At 45.9% G+C, this 27,078-nt stretch overlaps 2 protein-coding genes across 2 annotated transcripts in view; one reads left to right on the forward strand and one right to left on the reverse strand.

Moving 5' to 3' along the window:
• LOC147701495 (transient receptor potential cation channel subfamily M member 4-like) overlaps positions 1–27,078 on the reverse strand; it is a 1,534,183-nt gene that overhangs the window by 568,404 nt on the left and 938,701 nt on the right. The window lies entirely within an intron of this gene.
• Positions 1,351–3,750, forward strand: LOC147701496 (E3 SUMO-protein ligase KIAA1586-like). The gene has a single exon (XM_086928384.1). It carries the CDS (start codon positions 1,351–1,353, stop codon positions 3,748–3,750), a length of 2,400 nt encoding a protein of 799 aa, XP_086784510.1.

Here is a 27,078-nt window from a genome sequence, read left to right on the forward strand (position 1 = left end):
CTGTGATCTGGAGTATGTGAAAGACTGTAAAAGCAAGCACACTACTTGTTCTGTGAAATCTGCCTCTTGCTACAAATCATATGTCTGTGCCCTGTTGTATATTCCCCTAGTTGGTGGTGCTGCTACACTCGCACTGTCTGAGAGACTGAGGTAAAGAGGGATGAGCGACACGTGAGCCGTGAGGTCAGATAGCAAGAGAGAGAGAGATGAGATGACGGAGCATTAGATGGGCGAGGACTCTGAGAAGAGAAGGAAAGATATATAGAAAGACAGGGTGTTGAGGGGAGAGAGATAGAGAGAAAGGAAAGACAATCAGTTAGTGGTACACAGGGGGTTAGAGAGAAAAATAGAAGCGAGTAAGGGAGTGAAAGAATACTGAGGACTCTGCTACATTATGCTCCCAATCAGGGCGTTACATGTCTGTGATTGTTCAGCAACTTTGAGCGATGTTTCTAATTTTTTTAGGACAACAAGGTTGTGTTGAAATGTACTTTATTTTGCTGCATAGAAATAATATTTCTCTAGTGTGGCATGCAACAACACTCTAGTCCCAATTATCTATAATACTTTAGGCATTGGATTCCTATTCCCGAATGTCAATACATTGAAGTTTATTTTTCAAATGTGTAAGTTTGATGCCTTAAATAAGTCAGCGCAGGTGCTCACGCCAGAACATAGATGTAACTTATCCCTCACACTGATACACACCTAATAGTTGCTACTACAACACACAGCTGTTGCAGGAATCTCAACAAAGAATCTCTGCCAGCCAGTACAGCATCTCTGTGATAGGCTCGAGAATTGGGGTAGCTAAGCTTGCAGTTTCACTCTTCTTACCATTAAACACAGGCCTAGCCTACAAGCTGCCTGCAAAGTGCCCTTGAGGCTTTGCATTAACCCAGGCACGGGTCTGCTTTTCCTATCTGGGTAAGTGAGTTTCCCCCATTTCTAGGGAGGTCAGCTCACCTCACTAGCCCATTCCTGAGCCTGAGATTGCCTGAAGTTAGAGTGCCAAGCCCTAGAGGTACCATAGCAAATGTGACTGCAGGAGTAGGGTCCCTATACAACCTGTCTTCCTCACAGGATTTACTTTGCTTCAGAGACCTAAGTCGAGCCATCTTGAATCTTTACAGCTGTTTCAAAGATGTAGCCTATGGCCTACACACATCAATAACAAATAACAACTAGCGATATCTGGTAGCTACTCCACATGGATGTTAAATATGTGCAGATGCAGAAATGTCTTTGGTGAAACCTGCAAATAAATATTATTGGTGCATGTTACTTTGATGAATTGACATCACACTTCGCACATGTCTAGCATGTTTTCTTTCACTTTGCATCCTTAGAATGTCTCAGAGTGGACAGAAGAAGATTTCAAGCTACTTCACAAAATTTAAGCCCAAGATTGATGAGGAGCCTGCTAGCAAACTTGCTAGAAAAGACCATACACTTACAGTGGAAGAAGGGAACAAGGAAGATGAAGTGCGAGAGAAGGCACTAGATGATGAGAGTGACACCACTACTAGCAGCAGCGTTATCATCACCCCTACAGAAGAAAAGACACAAGATCGCCCTCTTACAGATGAGCCGCATCATGCTGTGGAGATTGCTGTAAAGATGGAGGAAACTCCAAGCACTAGCGAACAGTCTGACATATTATCACTGAAACCACATTCAGACAGAGTTTTAAGGAAAGGCATTCTTCCTAAAGGTTGGAAACATGACCAAAAAATATATTTCCAACGCAAGCATCCATGGTTAATTGTTAAAGGCCCTAACCTTGGCTGTTCTGTGTGTCGCCAAATCCGTGATCTTGGTGCTGAGAAATCCAGGGGAATGAAATTGTCCAAAGAATGGACTGAGTCTACTGTGAAGGCATATGGCACCAATATAGAACAGCAGCAGAAGTCATTGAGGAAAAAGATTGGAGAACAGGCACTAAGCAAGGCTCATGTTGCAACTTTAAAAATCTTAGAAAACGCTAAGAGAGATACTTTATTGCAAGTAACTGCAAAAGCACAATCTGTACAAATGTCCGCAACAGCCAGAATATTCCGTGTAGCTTATAAGGAAGCAAAGCGAAACAGGCCAGCGTATGGTTTTGAAATGGAGATAGACTGCCACCAGTTAAATGGACTAGATATGGGTCGAATTTTGCACTCCAATGTAGCTTGTTCAAACATACAACGCCACATATCCTTAGAAATGAAGAGGAAGATATTTGCCAAAATGATTGAGCTTTCCCCCAAAGTAAGTCTTTTACTAGATGAAGCCACTGCGTTAAATAGGAAAAGTTCTTTAATTGTGTACATGCGAATGCAGCTACCTGGCATGGACTCCCCAGCTAATATGTTTGTTGACCTCATTGAGCTGAGTGATTTGTCAGCTGATGGCATAGTAAACAGTTTACTGTCTGCACTAAAAAAAGATCCAATTAATATAAGTGAGGACTTTCTCTCCAAATGCATGGTTTCAGTTGCCTGTGATGGAGCTTCAGTGATGTTTGGCCGCCACAGTGGTGTTGTAAAGAGGTTGCAAGAAAAAATCTCTTCCAATATTGTAGCCTGGCACTGCTCAGCACATCGCCTGGAACTTGCCGTTCATGATGTCATGAAAGATATTGGTGCTACAAATCATTTCAAAAACGTACTCGATAAGCTCTATTCTCTATTTTCCACCTCTGTTAAAAACCGTTTGGAGCTTAAGGAATGTTCTGAAGCTCTTGACGTTCAGCTCTGCAGAATAGGTAGAGTGTTAGATACTCGCTGGGTTGCATCAAGCTTCAGAACAGTGGAGGCTATTTGGAATGCTTATCCTGCTCTCTACAAGCACTTTAATAGTGCAGCTGATGATGGTTCCCGTGACAGTTCAACACGAAATATGTACACAGGCCTAGGAAGGCGGTTATCATCTATACAGTTTGTTGCTAATCTTGGCCTCATGTATGATGCTCTTCAGGAGTTATCCGAGTTATCACTTGAGTTACAGAAACGTGATTCTACAATCATTGATTCTCACCGGGCTATTTGTCGGCAAATAGCTGTGTTTGAGGCAATGGTAGACAGGCAAGGGAACCATTTCTCACTATGTAAAAAGGCCATGGAAGAAAATATATTCCAAGGTGTGGTGCTGCACAAAGGAAAGACCACGGACAAAATAATTGAACAGGGTCAGTTTTTTCGTAGCCTTGCAGAAAATCTAAGACATCGTTTGTTGTCTACAGGAGGAACGAATTCTGCTGACAAAAAGGCTGAGTATGATACACTCATTAGCGAAGTGAAAGTTTTATACAAACAGTACTGGCCTGATGAGCTACCTGTTCTTTATGGTGAGAGTGATATTGAGTCTCTGTGTAAAAGATTCAACATTGCCAGCCGAGAAACCATACGTGCTTACAGAGAGTACAAGGAATCTGGAGGCAAAGAAATTAAAAGGCAGTTCAAGGAACTTTTGATGGCCATACACACTTTTGCTATCAGTACTGCAGAATGTGAGCGGGGATTTTCTCAAATGAATCTGATATGCACATCCACAAGAGCATCATTGGTGACTCAAACAATATCTTCTTTAATGTTTTTAAATCTTGTTGGTCCACCATTTAGGAGATTCAACCCATTACCCTATGTTCAGTCCTGGCTTGCAAAAGGACGAAGATCAGCTGATGACACTAGGAGTAAATCAAGGAAAGAGGAGGACATGGAATGCACAAGCAATTTAGACTGTTTCTGGGGTTTTCTAGAAAAATAGATGTAGCCCATTCCAACTGAGAAAATGTGTGTCATTGCAATGTTTTGGAAAAGTTAGGCTTTACTGTGTTAGGATATTTAGTTGTTCTAGTTTATATAGGTTATTTATTTGCATTTATACCCCTTTGTTTACAGTGTCAATTTATTTAATATTTTGTTATATTTATGTGTCTTCTTAGTTTGGATGTTCTATTTATTGTTCTATTTAATATATTTTATTTATTTTGTTTTTATAACAGTTTAATTGCTTTTTGGATTTTCATTTTACGACATGTATCTATTTGTATTTATATATTTAATTTTTTGTTAGTTTGTCTTTATATAATTACAGTTTGTATGGCACTATGCCTGGTTATTTTGCACTAATAGGTATGACTTATTCAAGATACGGTCAAATTGAAACTGCCCAGCCCCCTACCTATTCCTTTGGCCTTAGTATTTATTTATAAAATGTTATATAGCGCGAACCACATTTTGGTGGAGATCACAGTTTTCTTTGCTTTATCTTAAGTTAAAATCTTTAATTAAAAAGTCATATTTTGAACATATGCCTCTTTTCTAATCTGTGTTGCCTGCTGTGTCATACAGAACTACATAGTTTCATGTTTTTCTTTTTTACTATTCTTAATGTCTAATAAATGCACATATAGATCCAGAGAGAAGTTATAGTACAAGCCCAATTGGTAATCATCCTTTTTTGTTTTTGTTTCTCTAAAGCAGTCGCTTTAACTGAATATTACACTATACTGATTAACCCCATGCCACTGGAAGTGAAAGTGGCTGACTGACTCATTCAAGTGTATTGCATGATTTTATTCAGTTTATCTGTTTGGACTAGTGTTTTCACAACATTGGGTTTTATTTTGTCACATAACTTAAGCTATGTCAAGTTGTACCTTTGAAATCATAGACTCTGTTTAAAATGGCATGCCCTACCCCAGTTTATTGTCCTTCCCCAAATCAGCACACAGAGCACTGAAATTGTCCATTTCAATGCATTAGTGGTTTTAGCTAATTTATTCCAAACTTGTGATTTAAATGCACATTTGCTTTCATCTTTTTCAAAATGGTTCACGCCACGGGGAACCTCCTATCAAAACCTTACGAAGGCTCCCTTTCTGAAATTCAGATCAGGTATTATATTTGACTTTTAGCAGTGGCACTTGAAGATGTGGGTGGGGCTAATAAAGTGGGTGGAGCCAGTGTCGAGAGGGGGCGGGGCTTGAAAAAGTGGGTGTGGCCTCCGAAAAATATTTCAGCACCTGCACTTCATATTTTACAAATTAAGCACTGTCTACATCCTGGAGGGCAACCCCGCGTTTTCCGGAACTGGGGAGCTGCCCCACCTGTGCTGCCGTTTCCGCCTTTTATCAAACAACAAAAACAAAAAAAAACAAGTCAGAATCACCCCCTTCCCGTAAAACAATCCCCCCTCCCACTCCCACCCCGCTCCGCATCAGCTTCCATCGTCTCAACGCACTTCCCATGATCCACTAGCTCAGTCCGATAACATTTAGTCCCCAGACTTGGTCACTGTTGACTCCAGGGGAATGAGTTGCAGGATCTGCAAATATTTCGGGCAGGTTTCCTCTCGGAGGTCTTTGGATAAGAGCCGCAAAAACGGGCCCCATAGTCGAACATATTCCCACCCTTTCCCATCCAGTCCCATCGAGAGATTTTCCATCGCTAAAATATGCCAAAGCTTTTGGACCCAATCCCGAGGGTCGGGTACAGTTCTAGTGTGCTAGGAGCACCTGCCTCGCAGCCAACAGCGTCAGCGCAATCTGTCTACCCTTCAGCGAGCGCAGGGGAAAGACTTTAAGGTAGGGAAACCCCAGCAGAGTGTACTCGGGAGACCGGGGAATGTAATCTGAAATTCAGCGTCTAGCTCATCTAAGATCCTGGCCCAATACCTCTCCAACTTCGGGCAATGCCATAACAAATGCGCCAATGTCCCTGTGAGGCCACACCCCCGCCAGCAGAGGCCCGATTTGGAAGCATCTCAAGCCCTAATGCACGCTGGGGTATAATATCGATATGCCGCTACTTTGTAGGCTGACTCGGTACCCACGGTTCTAGAGGCCGTGTGCTGTGTGCGGTAGAAGAGGTGCTCCCACTCCTTTTTCGTCAGCGGGCGTCCCAGCTCCGTTTCCCATCTAACTTGGGCCGATGTACGTTGCCTCCTGGGCTGACGCACAATCATCGCGTATAGCTCCGAGATGAGTCTTCGGTCGTCTTTCTTGCAGACCAACCATTTTTCAAACGCTGTCAAAGGTCGGGACATGGAGGCAATGTTAGCTGGCAGGGTGACCCAGTGCGCCACATGCGAATAATGAAAAGCATCAGCCGCCGGCAACTGAAAGAACTCCGTACGTAGTCGGGTGAATGGTATCAGACCATCTAAGTCAAAGAGGGAACCAACCCTCTTGCAGCCTTCCTCTCGCCAGCGATGGAATTCCAAGGGCGCGCGGCCCGGTGGAAAGTCCCGGTTGTCCACGATAGGGGTCATTGGTGGAGGGGAACGTAGTCCACCCTTTGCGTAGCGCCAGTTGATCCCATGCTTTGAGGGTCGGGGACCTCACCGGGGAGGAGTAAAGGCCCAAGGCTCTGTGTTTGCGCAGCAGCCATAGCTCTCGCCAGATATTGCAACCTGCCACAGTCTGGTCCATAAAGTTCCAATGTTTACTAGACATGGGTTGCTTGAAAGGAGGTGGTCAGCATAGGAAAGCCCAGCTCTCCGGCCGCCTTCGGGGTGACCGCTACGGACAATGCCTGCCGCAGCCATTTAGTATTCCATAAGGACCTATTGAGGAGCCCCTGCAGCTTCCGGAGGTTGCCGTGCGGAGGCTTTAACGGTAACATTTGAAAGAGGTACTGTATGCGGGGGAGTACAGTCATTTTCAGAGCCGCCAGTCTCCCATACCAGGCCAAGTTAAGACGGGACCAGTCCGAAAGGGCTTTAGTAACCTGGTCAACCAGCAGCGCATAGTTTATATACAACGTTTTGGGAATAAGAAGGGGCCAACCGGATACCCAAGTACGGAATGTCAGACGGAGCCCACTGGAACTCGAAGTCCTGCTTCAGGTCCCGGACATCAGCCTCAGGAATGGATAGATAGAGGATTTGTGACTTGGAGAAGTTAACTTTGAAGCCTGCCACTTTCTGAAATTCCGACAATTCCCTCGAAAGGCTGCGCAGAGAGGAGTGGGGATGGGTGAGTACTAGGATGACATCGTCCGCATAGAGACTAATCTTATGCAGATCAGCCCCAAATGTAATCCCGGTGATATCCACGTTCGACCGAATGCGCTGAGCAAACAGCTCCATATAGAGGGCAAAAAGCAACAGGGAGAGGGGGCACCCCTGTCGTGTCCCCCTCTCGATGGGAAAAAGAACTGACATACAGCCATTCACATGCACCGCCTCCTGGGGGGCCTCATAGATACACTGAATCCATCGCAGGAATTTGTCCCCCACTCCGAAGGCCTTCAGCACCGCAAACAGGTATTCCCAATCTACGCGGTCGAAGGCCTTCTCGCATCTATGGAGAGCAGGAAGGCCTGTGTCTGCGAGCGGTGCACCTCATCCATGAGGTGGAGCAGCCGTTTCGTGTTATCTCCAGCTTGCCGTGTAGGAACAAATCCCGCCTGGTCAGGCTCGATGATCCCGTCCATCAAGGGGCTAAGCCTCGCTGCCAGCACACCCGCAAAGAGTTTGGCGTCAATGTTAAGTAGCGAGATCAGCCTGTACAATCCGCACTCTTTTGGGTCCTGTGGTACTGAAAATTCTGGACCCGTGTTATAAACATCGTCGTATCATGACGATTTTGGTATCAGCAGACCGGGAATGATTAGAAAACTATGCACAAGCAATTTCGTCATATTCAGGTGACGAAATCACCCTGAAATTAGAGTTTACGTCCTGAACCCTCGGGTTCCATTTTGTGAACGACAGCCATTTTGTGATTACCCTCACATAGGTCAGTGACTAAGGACAAAAAGGAATCTGAAGGACACGTACACCTTTGCTGACTCCTCTGTGACCTGGGCAAGCTGACTCCACTGCCTGAAGCCAAACCTGTTCGGCCAGTTCCTTTCCCAGTGGCTGAATGAGATTAGTATCAAGGTACAACATATCATAAACCTTTCATCACACACAAACCACGTCTTATCTTACTCACACCTGTCTCTGCTCCTTTCTTTATGGCCTGTTTATGGTGGGGAGGTGCCCGTTTTTATTATGGGTTTGTGCATTTTGTGTAAGAAGGAATGTTTGGGTTTTTGCATGCTTGCAAAAGCTAGGACTGCCCCTTACTTTTGTACTGAGTCATGTAACGCTAAAACATATAAAAGGCCTCTGTCCTCTGTATTCCTCAGACTGCCTCATTCAATTGCTAAGGCAGTTGGGTGACGTAGCCTCACTTAATTGTGTTTAATAAAGATGTCTTTTTTCATATTTTCAGCTTCTGTGCCAAGTTCTTTTTTATTAGTAAGTATTCCCTGAGAATGAAGATTTTCCATTTCCACAGATGGCGCAACCAACGCGGGGCTCATCAGAGAAGTGGCTTTCTGTGGGAGTGATCTTGTCAGGAGACTGAAATCTACTGAGGAGGACAGAACAGGATTCTACTAAGAAGGTACTCTGTGCACAGGGATTCTGGAGATTCTTTGATTCTGCGGCCCAGTATATTTCTGATCTTCCTGATTTTGATCCTCCACATGATGTCACTCCTGACTGAGAACCTTTTTGGCGTGAGTATTCTAAAAAGACCGTTAGGTCATGTAGAACTTGACAGTTAGAATTTGGATAACCTTTTGATTAGTAAAAGTAAGAGTTAAGTATAAGTGGGTCCAGTCCTTTGTTCCTTGGTCCTTAGTTTGGTTCTTAGTTTGTTTTGTCCTTAGTTTTATTTGAATATTGCAATTTTCAAAAACCGAGGGTCTTGTATATTTACGAGTGCATCAATAGAGATAGCCCCTTGAAGTTTGAAGCTAGATTAGTGAGCTATAAGATGCCTGATCTTAGCAAATTTGGAGATTTGTGTTGGCCAACTTTGTATACGTTTGGATTAGCTGGCTTCCCCTAAAGGGAATATCTAAATAGGTTAGATTTACAAACATATTTCTTCCTTGGTGATTTTGTATCCCCAGGGAATTAAAATATGACATAATATAAAAGAAGGATCCTTTGTTCTGCGCAGTTTCATGAATGAAGATATGCAGAATGATTTTGTTTGATACTCTGCTAGCCGAAGCTAGTGAATTGAGCGCATTTTCGCTTCTTGGACATACATCAGTCTGTTGGGCTGTTTATGCAGTCTTTTAGAACACTATTGAGAAGCGTTTCTTGTAAATATGACTTACAACTAGTATTTGCAAATGAGTATAGATTTATGGGTCAAATATGTGTTTAAATGTCCATGTAGTTTTCCTATTAGTGCAACTTCTGTCAGTGAATAGCGATGGCGCTATTCATGAAAATGCATGTATTGTGTGACCCCTTTCTGTTTATGTCTGAGATGAGCCCAATGTCTATTCGTGGTTTTCTTGCACTAGGAATAAAAAGCCCCCAAAAACGAAATTGTGTGTTTTGCGAAAAATAAATAAACTTACAGCATTTTTCTTAGATGCATTGTATTAGATATTAACAGGCAAATACATCAACTGAATACATTGGACCTTGCTGTATTGCACACGTATTTTGAAACTTGAAATGTCTTAGTTTTAATTTTACATAGACAGCCACTGTGCTTACGTTACAAACATTGAAAGTCAAGCTAAAAATATAGGAATACTAATTCAGCCATGAATTTGCCCTCAGTTGCACAGGTACATTTTTACATTCCACAATGTCATTTTAAAAAGGTTCCAAAAACTAAGGTTCATTATTTTTGTATTACAGGAAGGCATTTCAATTAAGGGTTTTCTCTCTTTAAGCATTTTTTGTAAACATATTCATGGGTCTGTTGCTAAATAAAATTGTCCTTTTTAGAAAGACAGATAAAAAGTAGTGCAAACACTTTATCATTTTATAAGTTAGGCTTCTGTGCTTAGGCTTAAATGAATACGTCTAAAATGATAGGCAAGGGATGCAGCTCGCTTTTATATGTCGAATTGTCAAAAATGAAGGGGTTTATTAAAAATAATTAATACATTTTGAAAAATAATTATTAAAAATAAGTGCTACAAAATTCGTTTTTCACTATTCATGAAGCTTAATGCTCATACTATGACATCCTAGCATTAACATTTAATTTACGTTGTGCTATATCGCATAATGAGAACATTAGCTATGGAATTTCACTTTGCGCAGGCGTACAAAACTCATTTTTCTAAGGATTTACATGGGATATGTCGGATTGCAAATCTCTGTAATTTGTAAAGAACATTCTGAAGATGATTAATAAGCAATATAATTGTAGGATTTTTATTTTTAAATGCCCCAAAGATAAAAGTCGAAATTGAGCTAAATGGATTTTTAACACAGCATTCTTGTCATTTACCATAGCTTGAAAGTGTCTCTGGCTTCAGTAAATGCATACATTTGTGTATAATACAAATTTGCAGGTTGTCCCCATTTGGGTTTACTTTTAAATGGCCCAGTGAGATCCAATTAAAGTTGCTGAAATGAGTACCATTGCAACAAGCATTTGTTCTAAAAACTGATATGTGTGTTATTAGGTTCTGTGAATCATTCACAGTAAATGTCGTAGGCCTTTTGCCTTTGTCAGCCTCAGAATGAACAGAGAGTGGGGCTAGAAGAAGCTGTGGGCTAGGAGAACAGGCTGCTCAAGTTGCGCTAAGATGCTATCTTTTAGTTTTTCCTGTAAACAATGGAAGGAGGCTGTCATGTTGACATTTGCGACCTTTTAAATTAGGGCTTGGTCTCTGTGAAATGCAGAATGACCTTGCTAAACAGGCCTCTAAAAGGAAGAGTTTCTGGTTTCTCCACGAAGTTAAAGAACTTAATTCCAAAGGGAAAAATATAAAAAGGTTTCTTTAATCCCAACACATGCTAAATGCTCTGCAGAAATGATACATTTGTATTTCTGCTCTAAAAAAAATGATGTCCGCTAGTTGCTTTTATTTGACAGAAAATTAGGCATTGCATTAAGTTTTAGGCAGAAAATAAGAGGAAGCCCTTTATTCAAATGTTGAAGGCTACATGCCCAAGTGAGAACGAATTGTGGGGCAAGGCTAACATGGAGTGTCAGTGAAAGGATTTTACTTTTGGAAAATTAAAAGGGCTTCATGTTGCAAGGTGACAGACAAGATGGTAACAGTTAAGTAATGGAAATGTATTTTTGTGTCTGTTCATATGTATTATGTTTTGTCTTCTGATTAAACGTTATAATTGATGTCTGTTTGTTAAGAGAAATGTCGCTCTTTTGTGTGTTGTGTATTTTTTTTTGCTTGCTTCTGCTCACAGATTATCCATGGATTGCTCTGGGGGATTTTAAAGCAGACAAGACACGTGAGTTTGGTTGGTTAGAAGGAGATGTGTTTTTGCGTAACTCCTTTGGAAAGAAATGTCCATGCGTTTTTCATATTTGTGTATTTGGTCCTATCATGAAATGTTCTTGCTGGTCCTGTATGTTAGAAAGTTGTATTTGACAGCAGATATCCACTACTGGTGATCTGCTGTCAAAAAGGAGGGTTAGGATTTTAAACCTGACAAATTAAGAAGGCCTGAATGGCCCGAATATTGGGTTTTTGGACATGGTATTGTGCGTCACCGCTCATTTACATATGTTATTGTTTTGTCTATGCTTTTTGTGCTTGATGCTATGTTATTGTTTTGTCTATGTTTTTTTGTGTTTGATGCTTGATATACAGCAAGTATATCTGGTGGCTTGACATGTGCGTTATGCATGTTTGTGTTTTATGTTGCTGCTTTTGATATAATTACAAGTTTTACCTATGTTGTGAAGGGATATACACGACGATGTGTATCGCTACACTACAGTTGGGTTGATTTGCTAAATTTCACAAATATGATATTTTCATTTTTGTGAACACGACACACACAAAACTTCACCAGTGTATGTCAAATTTGGCTATAAATAGTATTCAAGAAAAATAAAAGAGACATACAGGATAAAAATGTGCCACTTGCTCCCTCTTCCCTTAAAGGAACAGGCAGCCCTAAATTTATGTATCCTGATTGGACGTAAGGATAAAATTATAGATCTGTGACTCTTGTACATGGTGACCTAATTTCTATATTACATTACTCAGTTTTGTTCTGCTTCCTAAGTAGTGTATGGCTTTGTACCATAAAAGAAACCAGGTTTATTTTTTTTTCCCTGAAGAAGGAACTGGAACATTAGCTGAGGTTACCGTATATGGTGTAGCGGCCAGCGGTAGAGTTAAATTTTTAAACTATTGTGATTTTTTTTTTGTGCATCACTCACACTCTTGGTATTGTGTCACATGCTTGACTATCACCCAAGTAATTTCTTGTTCTTCCTATACATTTTTCTTTTGTCACTACTCCCCTCACCAACGTCGCATCATGCCTAGTTATTGGGGATTTTACCTGTGACCTAGTCCCATTTCTCTTTTCCATATTTCTTTCACTAGTCAGTTTTTTTTTATTATTGTTGATGTATTGTTCAGGTTCACATTTGTATGATCAGACCTTTTGTTTAAGAGTTTTCTTTAGGCCTACTTTGATGTTTCCCAGTCTAACTGTCAGGTTAGTGACGGACAGGTTAACTGACTCAATATTATAGTAAGATAATGGAAATACCAAGACTCTCCAGTTCTTGTCTTTTGTTTCCACATCTTGATCATTAGCTTTTGTATTGCATGGTCCACCTGATGCACAATTATTAAAGGGTGGTATCTACATGCCCATTATTAAAGGGAGGTATCTACATGTCCCTGATAACATGTATTATGTGATCTCTCTTTTGAGGTGTTATGGATAAGGAATTTAGGAACACCTATTGTAATCATTGAAAAAAAAATGGTTTTGCACCATTAGACAATGCCACCATATGTGAAGACATCCATTTAGATAGAATTTTCGTGTAGTTATCTACCCTTAGATGATGAAGGATATGGTCTCACACGGAAACCCAATTGAAAAGCCTGGAGACACTGTTTTGCTTACTGCCTTTATATTTGTATTGCTTTTTGAGAATGACAGTGTATTCTAGACCAAAATTGTCCCATGGCGTGTGGCCACTCCTTTGAAGATCGCAGGCCACCTGTTTACAGTCCCCTTGTTATACAATGAACTGTTTAAAGCATCACACTTGCTTCATCAGAAGGCGTTCAATATCAGTAAAAAAAGAGGAGCTGGTTTTGCCACAAAACCAAAATTTCAATGCAAAAGAGCGCCTGTTATGTGCTGGTTAACCTCTGACAGTGTGCAGTCCCTTGAGCCCCTTGGCCTGAGTTTTTGGCCACACACCCCCTTTTCCTTTGCTCCAATGGAAGTGCAGTGCACCAGCGGATCCAAGATTGACAAAAGGCACTACATTCTGGTGCCCATGAAAGAGTAGCCTGAGCGTCCTCTGACACTAAATGATGAGTGTTGGAGCCTGAGAATGGTCCCGGGTCTGCACGAGATGATCTGTGCCCTTGATCAATGGAGAGCACACTACCTGTAGTGCCTGCCGCAAAGGAGAGATACTGGTGCACTGCCTTGAGACATTGAGACTTTTGAATGAGCTATGAGTGTTTGCCAGGAGGGCACTCCAACGGATCATGAAAGGCTTGAATGAAGAGGCCCATGCGGAAGAAAACAACAAAAGAACATTTGATGGACAATAGAAGCCTGCCAGGGAGGCTTTTTCAACGGACTCTGGGCATAGTTGGTTTCACAAGAGGTTTCCGTGTGATTGTATAGACTAGGTGTTAGGAGACTGATTGTTTGGCTGGCATTTGTTTTAAAATACTATTCTGTTTAGTAAAAGCAGAATAAAGTCCATTTTCTGTGGAAGAGGGCCCCCTTTTTCACCTCAGAGCATTGATGAGGGTCACCACTGTTTTACCTGAACATATGATAAATTACTGAAATGCATAGGAGCCATAAAAATGTTATTAGATAATTCTAGGATTTGCCTTCTTCTTAGGGTTGTGAAAAATTACAATTTCGTTTGTAATAGTGGTCACTACTTTCTCCTGTTGTCTATATGTTCTTAACAACGTGTTTTCTAGTGTTTTAAAACATGACATTGTCTTTTATGGGTGGGATTGTTTTTGTTGCTACCCAATTGACATCTGTACCCACCTCCCAACCTATGTCTCTTCCTACTACTACTTCTTTGCATTCTTTCTATATTTTACCTAAACATGAACTAATTAGGAGGTCAGAGTTTACTGATAATTCGTTTTGTAGAGTTTCTACATCAACACCAGTTAGTAGTGAACATCACTAATTGTTGGGTGTGTGGTCCTATACCACATACTACAGATAGAGGTATTCCCTATTTGGTCCTGCCATATATGGCCTTTGTGCTACATCGTGTGTAAGGGAACCTGCACCTAGAGACGTGCTAAGTAATAAGATGATGTTACAGCAACATCTCAATGACTTTATGAATATAGACCTGAACTCAGATTAGCGTGAGTATAGGTTATTGCCTATGCAAGGGCAAAAGGAGGGTCTGTGGTACTGAAAATTCTGGACCCGTGTTATAAACATCGTCGTATCATGACGATTTTGGTATCAGCAGACCGGGAATGATTAGAAAACTATGCACAAGCATTTTCGTCATATTCAGGTGACGAAATCACCCTGAAATTAGAGTTTCCGTCCTGAACCCTCGGGTTCCATTTTGTGAACGGCAGCCATTTTGTGATTGCCCTCACATAGGCCAGTGACTAAGGCCAAAAACGAATCTGAAGGACACGCACACCTTTGCTGACTCCTCTGTGACCTGGGCAAGCTGACTCCACTGCCTGAAGCCAAACCTGTTCGGCCAGTTCCTTTCCCAGTGGCCGAATGAGATTAGTATCAAGGCACAACATATCATAAACCTTTCATCACACACAAACCATGCCTTATCTTACTCACACCTGTCTCTGCTCCTTTCTTTATGGCCTGTTTACGATGGGGAGGTGCCCGTTTTTATTATGGGTTTGTGCATTTTGTGTAAGAAGGAATGTTTGGGTTTTTGCATGCTTGCAAAAGCTAGGACTGCCCCTTACTTTTGTACTGAGTCATGTAACTTTAAAACATATAAAAGGCCTCTGTCCTCTGTATTCCTCAGACTGCCTCATTCAATTGCTAAGGCAGTTGGGTGACGTAGCCTCACTTAATTGTGTTTAATAAAGATGTCTTTTTCATATTTTCAGCTTCTGTGCCAAGTTCTTTTTTATTAGTAAGTATTCCCTGAGAATGGCAATTTTCCATTCCCACAGTCCTTCCCTGATTTGAGAATGGCCGTAACGGCCGCCTCCAACATGGACTTGGTCACCACCCCTGTGTCAAGAAAAGAATTAAAGAGACGGGTCAGGAGAGGAGCCAGCTCCCTACAGAAGGTTTTGTAAAAAAACAGCAGAGAAGCCATCTGGCACCGGTGACTTCGCAACCTTTAGTTTTGCAATGGCCGAGATGACCTCTTCAATGCAAATCTCCGAGTCTAAACTCTCCGCTGAGTCCCGATGTAAGGGGGTAATTCCACACGTGGCAAGGTAGTCCGTGATTCCCCTAGCAGGCACTCCCTCTGCCTGATACAGGGTCCGATAAAAGTGGCGAAAGGTCTCAACAATGGCAGAGTCTGTGGTGTGCTCCACCATCTGCAAGTCCCGAACCGCGTGTACCGTGGTCAGCTGAGTGCGCGCCCAGAGCCTATGTGCAAGAATCCGCCCCTCCTTATCGCCACAAAGGTAAAACTTGTGGCGCAGACGCAATAGGGCATGCATGGCTCTATCCATGTCAAGATGTTTCAGCATGCGCCTCTTCATCTCCAATTCTCTCCAAACCCTTGGCGTCCCGGTTCTCTTATGAATCGTCTCCAGGGCACTCACCTCCCCCTCTAATTCCGCTCTTTTTTCTTTGCGCAAACGGGAATATGTCGCTGCAATCGCCTCCCAAACAGATGTGAGAGGCGTGTCCCCCACCTCGTTTTGAGCTAGGTAATGTACGATGACCTCCCGTATCTATGCCACCACCGATTCGGACTGGAGTAGGGAATCTCGAAGGCGCCAACCCGCGGCCGGGGGTTTAACACCGCTAGAGGTAAGGACTACAGAGATAAGCGCATGGTCTGATAAGGAACGCGGCGCAATGTCTGCTGTAGATAAGTGGGGCATCAGTGAGGATGTAGCTAAAAAGTGATCCAGGCGCACATAGGTCTTATGGGCCGCTGAGTAGTAGGTGTAGTCGCGTTCCTGGGGATGCTGAGCGCGCCATACATCATGCAACCCTCCGTCTAACAGCCACTGCTACCCCCCCTGGGACATTGCCCCCCCCTGGTTGGACCGCTGCCCCGATCTAACAGCTTCAGCCTCCATGACAATGTTCAGATCTCCACCCACCAGAACTAGGGCATCCGGTGACGCCAGCACCTGTGAGAGCGCTGCCTGCAAAAAGGGCTCTTGATTCGTGTTTGGAGCATAAATGGACCCAACAGTGAACAGCTTCTCCCCCCCCCCCACTGTACACGCACAGCCAGAAACCTGCCTTTGATGTCCACTACCTGTCAGACAACTTTGCAGTGTGCGCGCACACTAAAAAGAATGGCCTACCTGTTTTTCTTATTAGGCCCTGAAGACCACAGCTGCAGCAGGAAGTGCCTGTCCGCCATGCGTCGGGTCTCTTTAGAGAGGAGATGGGTCTCCCGCACAGGCAGACGCCACCCTCTGTGCCTTCCAATAGGGATAGGACAGCAGCACGTTTCACTGGGCTATTAAGGCCTCTGACATTGAGGCTCACCACCTTCAACTCTTTACTCAACATGGCAACAAGTGGGATAGAACATCAACGCACATTCCCACCCTGGAGCTCTCATGGTCCCACATCGCCCCCATTTTCCCCCGGATCCTCCCCCATGTCCCCCCCAAGCTAATGCGGAGCCCCCAAAACAACCCCCAACACCTCCACCCCCATTCCCCCCCTCCTCCAGACAAGGAAAACCCCAGAAACACATGGCACAACATTACAATAAAAGGGAACAAACGATAGTCCGTTAAGCAGGCCCCAAAAGCAGGGGAACATGGTGCCAGCCATCCCTTCACCCAATTACTTATACAGGACTCCTCTTCAGACAAGGACACAAAAACGCTACTCAGCTACCTCTTGTGAACAGTCTCCTCTGGCACCAGCTGCCGGCCCAGTTAGGGCCTAGCTAAGGATCCGTATCTCATGTGCCCCCAGAAGCGTCCATTACCAGAGCCACAGAGGCAACCGCAGCTCCCCTTTCCAGCAAGCTCGCTGACAGGTCAGGTTTTGCAGTGGGAGCAGGCTTACCGACCCTTTGCCATTCCGCGGAGCGCCGTAGTCGTCTGCTGGGAGAGCTGTCAGCGTCAGATGGGGGAGTGGGACGTTCCAGTCTCAAGATGTCAAGGGCCGCCTCCAGAGAACGGACCTGGATCAGCTTGTTCTTCAATTTAAAAATAAGCCTGAATGGGGGTCCCCAGGAATAGGGAACACCCTGCTCCCTCAGATAGTTAGTGACAGGCTTAAATTCCCTCCGTTTGACCAGGGTGGAGGCGGCAAGATCCTGAAAAAGCACACGGCGGTGGTCGCGGAATTGAAGGGGATTAAAGTTGCGTGCCTTCCTCAGAATCCTTTCTTTAAGCTGAAAGTCATGCAAACATACTAATATGTCAGGAGGAGGGGCCTTGGGCCCCCGCGGCAGACCCACACGGTGCACTCGGTCCATTTGGATATCTTGCAGGTCCTCCTTGTTTAGGATGTGTCGAAAAAGAGCTTCCACATACTCCCGCAGATCCGCTCCCTCGCCCTTCCACGGAACTGCCCTAATCAGAATGTTATTTTGCCGAGATCTGTTCATTAAGTCCTCGGTATGGGCTTGTAGGTCTAAATTCTGCTCCGTCAGGCGAATCACGTCTTGCTGGAGCCAGTGTATGTCCTCCGCCGTCCCCAAATTGTGCTCTTCTAGCGTCGCAACTCGCTCTCCCACACCGTCCACGTCCCGCCGCACCTCTCTGAGATCAGACGCAAGCTGGGAACGCAGCTCCGATATATCCTCCTTGATAGCAGAAAACAACTCTATCATGAAGGCCATGGTCGCTGGCGCATCATTATCATCCCGCCGCGGGGACTTATCAGCAGCCGGTGAGGCAGGCTGTACAGCCACTTTCTGGGGCCCATCTTTCGTGGGTTTGTCCTTCCTGTTCCTGGCCCCCGCCATTACGTCTCCTGAGGGAGCTTGCGAGCTGGGTGCTAGGGCTATGGAGGGAGCGCCAGCCAGAGTCCAGTACCCCCGCTAAAGCCCAACTCCACCAAAGGCCCACTCGCATGGTAGCCAGAAAGGGCCGGGTTATCTCGCCATCAGGGGTACAGCTAATAGGCCTCAGTAAGCAGCCAGCCACTAACTTCGCGTCTCAAGGGACCAGCTAGGGACTCCTGGACTCCCGCGGCCACCGCTTCATAAATTCCAGACAGGGACAAGTGGCACACTCCCACCGGGGGCCGTCAGCAGCCCTGCTGTCCTCCAGGCCGCCACCCAAAGAAGCAAGGGCCCGCCCAAAGCGCTCTCCACAGCCGATCCACTAGGCCTTTAGTGATCGATTCCCAGCCCGATCGCCTCCTCAACCCCCACTCTCCAAGTGGGGAAAGTCTCTCTCCCCCACCCGCGAGGCGGGAAGCGGCAAGCTCCTTTAGGGCCCAACGTCTCCCTGCCGGGCACACAGCGCCGCCGGGTTCGATGCTAGGGGCGGGTGAAGGGCCTTTCTGCCAGCTCTAGGCCTCCTCCACACTCCCCGAACCGCGGGCCCACCGCAGCCAACCAGATCTCCAATCGAGGGATCGCCGGGCCGCCACAAGTGACAGTTTCAGCTGCACAGCCCCCTCTCGGGTTGGGGACACCGCTCCGCCCTCTAATGCAGGCTGGCCGGCGTCCGCCGGTCCGCGGACCGAGTCGTGGGAGACCCGAGAAGCCCCCCTCCCACTCCTCACCTGTGGCGATCGCGATGGGGCAAAGAAGGGGGATCAGCACCTCCGGCGGGCACCAGGCAGCGCAATAGCGCGCTCCCGCCTCTCAGGAATCTCGGTCGCCGCTGCCCCCTCTGCCGCGGGGTCCCAGCGGGGCTCCTCGGCCACTCCGCCCACGGCAGCCACACTCTCCGCTCTGGGCCAGGGACGCCCGCCCGCTGCCTTCTGCGTCTCAGCATCCTCTTCTCTGGCCTCTCCTCCGCCGCGGGGCCTACAGCTCCGCTCCGGGAATTACAGGCCTCCACGCATCTCTAGCCACTAGGCCCTCCGGGCTCTTCGCCTGCCTGGGCCGCACCTCACCACGCCGCCGCTTCACAGCTCAGAGCCGCGAAATAGGGCCACCAAACACCGCCGGGCAGCTCCGGGGCACAGGGCACCGCAATTCCTTGCACAGATGGGCGCCTAACAGGGCGATAAACAGGGCTATAGAATATGCGGCGCCGGAGGAACAAGAAAGCACTTCCTACTCCGCCGCCATCTTGGCCACGCCCCCACGGAAAGTGTATTTTAATGTATTAATAACTTTTGTTTTCCCTCCCGCCCCACTACCCTCTGTACATGCCAGCCACCACTGAGCAATGCTGCTCTCTTTTGCTGGTCTACAGAGACTACGTCCACTTCTTCTGCAACCTCATGGAATGCAGAAGAGAGCCTGTAGTTAATGAATGACTGCACCCTTTCTTAGGTGTTAAACTGATCATTCTATGTGATAAGAATGCAATACTGTTAGGTTAGATGTTTAGAGTAGACTCTTGGGACAGATACCAAGTAAAATGGTACAATTCTCAACAGATTGTCTGCTCTTGGAACCTAATGTATTTCTATGTCACTTATTATGCAGGAACTTTGAAAGAGGAATCAGTTGTAGCCAAGTGGCCATCTAAATGGGAGGTAATCAAGAGTCAGCAACCTGAATCTCTCCTTTTTGAGGAACTTGTGTAGGGATCTTACAACAAAAACTCCATTTGTCTTAAGCATCCTGATGGGGATTTTTCGAAGCACCTTAAGAATGCTGTTTTTATATTGGCGGATTTTTGTTGCATTCTTGCTGAACATGGTGTCAACCCCCTCAGGGACTGATGTATGTGTGACTGATTATAACTCCACAGAGACAGATGAACCTGTCATACCACAGTCTAGTACTGCAATTCATACCTGTTCTGAATAATGATAATGTTTATCGCCTAAGTATCCATGGTGGATGCATGAATTCAGACACAGTCCTTCCTCACGGGAGGCAGAATGCTGAGATGGTCAGAAAGCAGTCATTGACTAAACAGGTCAGAGGCGTGGGTTGTCGGGGGGGGGCGGGGGGGCTGCTACTGATAGAGAGGCAGCATTTATTCCTATTTCTAAAAGAGGTCTATAGAAAAACGTAGATATAGGTTCTTCCTTTGTAGACCTTCACACCTCAGAGTATCTGATTTAATCTAGGGGTGTGCAAAATGTGTGTAATTTTCAAAATGCAAATTTGCAATGTTATACTTATTTTAGCGCGAAATGCATCCTCGTGTCAATTTTTGGTAGAAGGACGCATTTAAACAAAGCACAGCTTCTTGAGTTCTACATTAGAGTACATTTTTCTTTTTACCAGAAATGGGGCTTAATTACATAAAATGGTGTAATGGCATAACTATGAGAATAGCGCATAAGAATAACATTAAATGACACAAATTAAGCCAGAGTAATTTAAATTTCGCCTAGGCCTTATTTAGTCTTTTTCCAAGTAACTTGCTACTTGAACCACAAAAAACCTATTGCCTAAAAAAGTTGATCTAAAACCGTAAGTAGAACTGCCAGCTGTAGATTTGTAATGTCAAAGAGAAAATCTATGAGCTCCATTCATACCATAGGATTTACCAATTCAACTGCTATTCTAATGATATGTTTGGAAAACACTCACACATCTGAAAACATCTCCATATTTTCATCCCTGACTTTATAAGGGAGATGCTATATGAAACTGCCCTAAATGCCCCATAAGGTTTGATCATATCTTTGTAGAACTGCAGTGGATGTATATGCATATAGGGCCAAATGGCTGGCGGAGCAAACTTTCTGGCCTAACGATTACATTCTCTTGCTGTTTTTCTTTGTTGGCCTGAAAAACATAGGGGCATATTCTCAAGCCCCTATTACCACGGGAACAAAAATTTTTCTGATGTTCCCGTGGCGATAGGGTCAGCGCTTTATTCACAAGGCAGCGCTGGAGCCACTTAACGTGGCTTTAAGCCACGTTTAGTGACTTAACCCTGCCTTGTGAATAAGGCCCCTTTCATGCTAAACTTAGCGTGAAAGGAGCATGCAGTGGGTGTTGCAGTGGGCGTTCCACCGCAACACCCATTGTACTCAACCCTGCCACCTAATCTCAAGGGCGGCGTTAATAGGTGGCAGGGCCGAACTTAAGACCAGGAACATCTTGGTCTTAAGTTTGTGAAACTTGGAGAAATGCTTAATTTCTCCTCGTTTTTGATTTTTCCATGTGTGCTGCCTTGTGCAGCACACATGGAAAAAGCAAAATGCCATGGTTTGATGTACAGAAAGGTGTCCCTTCCTTTTCAAAAATGGCATTTTGTAGCTTTCATGTAAGTTACAAAATGGTATTTTAGGATTGTTTATGTGCAGAAAGGGGCTCCTTCCTGTATATAAACAACCCTCCCCTGCACACAGACTCTCTTGCACTCTTGGTGCCTGTAGGAGAGTAGGGTCTGCAATCCTATGATCACCCAGATTTTTTGCTTTTGTTTCACTGGTTTACGACTTTCTCTGGCTGTGGGCCTGCTAATCAGACCCACAGCCTAGCTGTTCTCTCACTAAATTGACACGTGTACCTTAGGTGCATTATCCAATTGGTACTGGGCCACCTTATCAGACCCTGTAACTCAGGGCATAGGTGTACCCAGGGCCTACCAGGGGCTGAAGCATGTATTATGCCACCCCTGGATGGCCACCTATATCTAACCCTCAAAATGGACACACAGATCCCTATCAGTCACTCCTATGGCAGGCCTTGACAATCCTGAAGGCAGAGTGCTTGGAATCGTGTGAGATGGTGCTCTGGCATGAGCTGAGCCCGTTTGCAGCTTGCGGAACCAAGTCCTAATAGCTGTTCCATTATAACGCATACCATATACTCTTAAGTGCATTATAATCCTCGCGGTTAAATGCTATCTTTGGTATCGCTTTATCTAAACACGTCGAGTAAGATGTCATACGAATTGGAATACTAACCCCTCGCCAATTCTGGCGACGGGGTTAGCATTCCACCCTTCTAGAGGGACACAACATGTATGTAACTGTGAACCCCGGTTAAAGTTAACTCAAGCCTCAGCATCACAAAATGGATGCTGCCACCACAGACACGAGTCTGACCCCCTGCAGCTGGGAGTCCTTCCAGCGAGGGGAGCTTGGACAAAGGGTTTCCTGTCAGGGGCGGTGCTAGCACCATCCCAGACAGGGTTTTGTGTATCCTGGGTGGGCAGGGCTTTTCAGGAAGGTGACTGCAAGTGGCACCCCGGTGCTCACTACGCATCTGCCGGCTAGAACCAGTTCCAGGGGCACACCAGCCCTTGGCCTGGGGAAAGTCCGGCATGGGAGAGGGGTGTAACCACCCCCCTTCCTGGTCCCACCCCTAGGGCAGGACCTAGTCGCGTACCCACCCCTTTCTTTAGGATAAAGGCAGGAGCGGGGACCCTTCCAAATTAGATCATCTTTGAATCAAGAAACTACTTTCCACGAAAGGAACTCATGACTCTTCTCAAGATTTCTCCCTTGTGACTAAGGAGTAGTCACCCTGTATCCGCAGGCACCATCTAAGAACTCTGCAGTTTGCTGCACGTCCTTCCTCCGGAATCCGACTGACCAGCTCGACGAGACCCGGCTTCCCTGGCACCTCTGACCTCTACCTACCTCTACAGCTAAGCTGAGAACCGTAGGTGCGACGAGACCTCGAGGGACCGGCCATCATCAGAACTGCACGACTTCTATCCAGCACGACCGCAGAGGGATCCTCTGGTGAGTGCTTTGGGGTCCGAGAAGCCCGGACCCTGAGCAGCTCCGGCACCGAAGTCCAGCCTCCCAGCATCCACGAGATCTGCGTGCGGCCCTTCTGCTTTTTGCTGCTCACCGCGTTGTCTGGCTACTAGCCCGCTGGCTTGTGGCCTTCCCGACGATGCCCGACGACATCACCGCTGCTGGTCTGGTTGCTCCAGACTGGCCCTTTCTCCCTTCCAAAAGAGGAGCAGCCCGGACCCTCCTGGTCCACTCCAGACGCCATTTTAGGTCCACCGCATGGGCTTGAATTTGCCAGGACTTGTTGCCCCAATCCTGGGTCCAGCGACGTCGACAGCATCAACCATCGTGGGACAGCTCGCACCTTCATCCTGGTCGCCGACAACGCCTCCTGGTCCGTGAGACTGCAGAGCCCAGCGTCGCCCACTCACCTGGTCGAGGTGACTACCATCCGGTGCCATCCTGGTGCCCACACAATCACTGGCTAGTGATTAAAGAACTTGGTCCCCTCTGCTTTCAGGTGTCATCCATCTTCGATCCAGGCTTGGATCACTTCGAACAATCTTCACTGGTCCCCTGCCAGCAACTCTTTCTTCAGGCTCCTGGTTCGTCAACGAGGATTCCCGATGTCTTTTCAGACCTATGCAGCCGCAGCCCCTGGGCTAGGTAACTTCGGCATTTCGGTGCACCAGCATAGCCTCACTATCCAAGGGTCCAGATCCACTGTCGTTTTCGACCTACCTTATCGGGTTCCCCCGAGAACACTAACTTTGCTTTTACTAGCTCCCATAGACTTTGTCCCGCATCCCGCGTGAGAGTGCACACTCTGCACCCGAGTCCCCTAGGCCTCCTACTAGTAATCTGAAGGTTCAGTAACGTAGTCCTAGCGATTCCAAAGCCTATTAGTCCTGTACTTACCTGCTAGTAATTTCGCATTCCACTTCCATAGTATATGGTTTTCCGTGCCCCTCGGGCATTTGTGTAAATTGTGCAACTTAAAGTATTTTCGTAAGAGTTTTGTTGTGTGCTTAGTACCCTGTCCTCATAAAGAGTACAGGGCTGTTGTGATCTAAATAAATACACTGTTTATTTTCATAACACTTGTGTGGTGTCCTTTCACTTGGTGTTCAAGGGGTATATGTGATGGTATAACAGCTGGCTTAACACGCCCTCTAGAGTTTAGCCCGAAGACTGCTCGTATCCACGCTACTAGGATAGCTGGTCTATAAGGTTGACTTACAACCAATCACCATAAGGGTTGTTTGGACTGATACATAGTGATCACTAGAATAGTGAACACTGAATATCAGGCCAACTTCTCACATTGGTGAGCAGCGGTTGGGATTTGAGCTTGCTGTTGTTTTACCACACGTATCCTAAGAATATCTTGTGAAAGATCACATAAGTACTCCAGGTACATATAACTTAGCTTAGAATACTCTGAGTTCTACTGAACCAGCTGTTGTAGCTCCTCAAGGCTTAGCACACCTTGGCTACAACTCCTAGCAAGGGATCAGTAGGCAAACAAATAGTGTAGGTAGGTGCATCACTTACACCACACTAGAAACAGCATGTCAGACAAAGGAGGAAACTCAGAGTCTCCCCTTGTGTCAGTGGACCCTCCACAGGTCACTTCCAGATATGCTGCTCTTAGCTTCCAGGAGATGAGACAAGTGTGTACCTCCAGGAAGCTAAAACAGGGTTCTAACCCTACAATCCCATTTCTGATTGGTCTCTTAGAGACTTATGATGCCAGGAGGGCTGGTAACCCAGACCCTTCTAATCCAGATGGGACAATGCCCCCCCTAGAGGGAACCTCAGGTGACCCCGACCTTATCCATCTCTCTGCAGAAGGTGAAGAGGAGGATGAGGATCTAGAGCCATCTGAGGACGAGGCAGACAAAGGTCCAGAAGTAGTTAGCCAGCTAACTAGGGACAACTTAAGCAGGCATGAGAATGGTACTAGGAGACCCCTGGGGCCCCTCTCAGGCCAGCTTAACATTGGGAATGGACGAGTTAGGTCTCTATCCAGAGGCTCTAACAGATCCATTCGAACCAATGGCTCTCAGACCTCTTCTCATAGAGGGATGTCATCCCCTAAGAGAAGGGAGCATGAAGCTAAGATGAGGGAGGCCAATCTGAGGATTGAAAGGGAAGAACTTGCCCTGGCCAAAGAGAGGCTTGCCTTTGCTAGAGAGCAAAAGTTAAGTGGACTAGATTCCACTGGTGGCAACATTCCCTCAAGGGAAAACAGGAGTTTAGATACTAGACACCTGAGTAAGATAGTGCCCCCCTTTAAACAAGGGGATGATATCCACAAATGGATAACTGCTTTGGAGAGGACTTGCACTGTACAGTGTGTCCCCCAGAGTCAGTGGGCAGCTATCTTGTGGCTCTCCTTTGAAGGTAAAGGTAGAGATAAGCTCCTCACTACTAGAGCTGAGGATGCTAATGATTACCAAGTCCTGAAGAATACACTGATAGATGGGTTTGGCCTAACCACTGAGCAGTACAGGTTGCTGTTCAGGGATACCCAGAAAACTCAGTCTCAGGATTGGTCTGACTTTGTAGATTGTGCCACTAAGGCTTTGGAGGGCTGGTTGCTGGGCAGTAAGGTTACTGATTATACAGGATTGTACAATCTGATCATGAGGGAACAGATTTTAAACAATTGTCAGAACCAGTTGTTGCATCAGCACCTTGTTGACTCAGATCTGACCTCTCCCCAAGAATTGGGAAAGAAGGCAGACAGATGGGTCAGAACAAGGGTTAAGCAGAACCAGGGCCAGAACCAGGGTGGTCAGAAGAAAGCAGACCAGAAGGGTAAGGATTCTAAAGGTGAACAAAATGACCAGAAGTCTTCGACAGGTCCCCAACAACCCAAAGAGGGTGGGGCTCAGGCTTCCCAGAAAAAGAAGAATCAAGAAGGCCAGTCTAAAAGGTGGTGCCAGTACTGTAAAAGTAAAACTCACTGGTTTAGTGAGTGCACCAAGAAAGGAGGAGGGCAGACTCCTACCACTACAGCCCCTAAGGCACCTGTGCCCCCTAGTACAGTCAGTAGTGGTAGTGCACCTCCCAAGGGATTAGTTGGGTTAACCTTGGGTTCTGAGGGGTATGACAACTTAGTTGGCACACTCACTCAGGCTGTCCTTGTCTGTACAGGGGATATGGATATATCCCCTGATGTCAGTCCCAATACTTTGGGCAAATACAGGCAGACACCTTTGATAAATGGAAAAATGGCTCAGGCCTATAGGGACACTTGTGCCAGTGTCACCATGGTGACACCTAACTTTGTGGACCCTGGACAGATTATGCCAGGTACAGATTTCCTGGTGACCAATGCCAGCAACGTCACTACCAGTCATAGTATGGCGATTGTTGCTTTCTCCTGGGGAGGGGTAAATGGCCAAAAGAAGGTTGTAGTTAGTTCAGACCTCCCAGTGGATTGTTTGTTGGGCAATGATTTGGAGTCATCACAATGGTCAGAAGTGGAGCAGAGGACTCACATGGAGATGTTAGGCTTGCCAGCACATGTGCTTGCTGTGACTAGGTCACAGGCCAGAAGATGCCCCACTGAACAGGTGCTGGATCCTGGAACAATGGACCAGACACCTTCCAAGAAGAAGAGCAGTAGGGTTAAGGCTGTGCCTTCCCCCTTGCCCCAGGTTGTGGATCAAGTCTCAGAGGAGGCTGACCTACAGGAACTGAGGGAAACTGAGCCTAAAGAACTTGAACTTGATCAAGTTGAGTTTCTGGGCTCAGGGGGACCCTCCAGGGAAGACCTGGGGAAGGAACAGTTAGACTGTCCTTCTCTTGAACCCCTCAGACAGCAGGCTGCTGCTGAGGCTGCAGGGAACGCCACAGGTACCCACAAGGTATACTGGGATGATGGACTCCTATACACTGAGGCAAGAGACCCCAAACCTGGTGCAACCAGGAGGCTGGTTATCCCCTTGTCTCAGAGAGGTTTCCTTCTTACCTTGGCCCATGAGATTCCCTTAGCAGGACACTTAGGCCAGACAAAGACTTGGGACAGACTTGTCTCACACTTTCACTGGCCTCACATTAATGAAGATACCAAGGAGTTTTGTCGCTCCTGTGTCACTTGCCAAGCCAGTGGTAAGTCAGGTGGCACAACAAAGGCCCCCCTTATACCAATGCCTGTGATGGGGGTGCCCT

The sequence above is a fragment of the Lissotriton vulgaris genome, chromosome 7, assembly GCF_964263255.1.
Source record: "Lissotriton vulgaris chromosome 7, aLisVul1.2, whole genome shotgun sequence".
In the NCBI taxonomy this organism is placed as follows: domain Eukaryota; kingdom Metazoa; phylum Chordata; class Amphibia; order Caudata; family Salamandridae; genus Lissotriton; species Lissotriton vulgaris.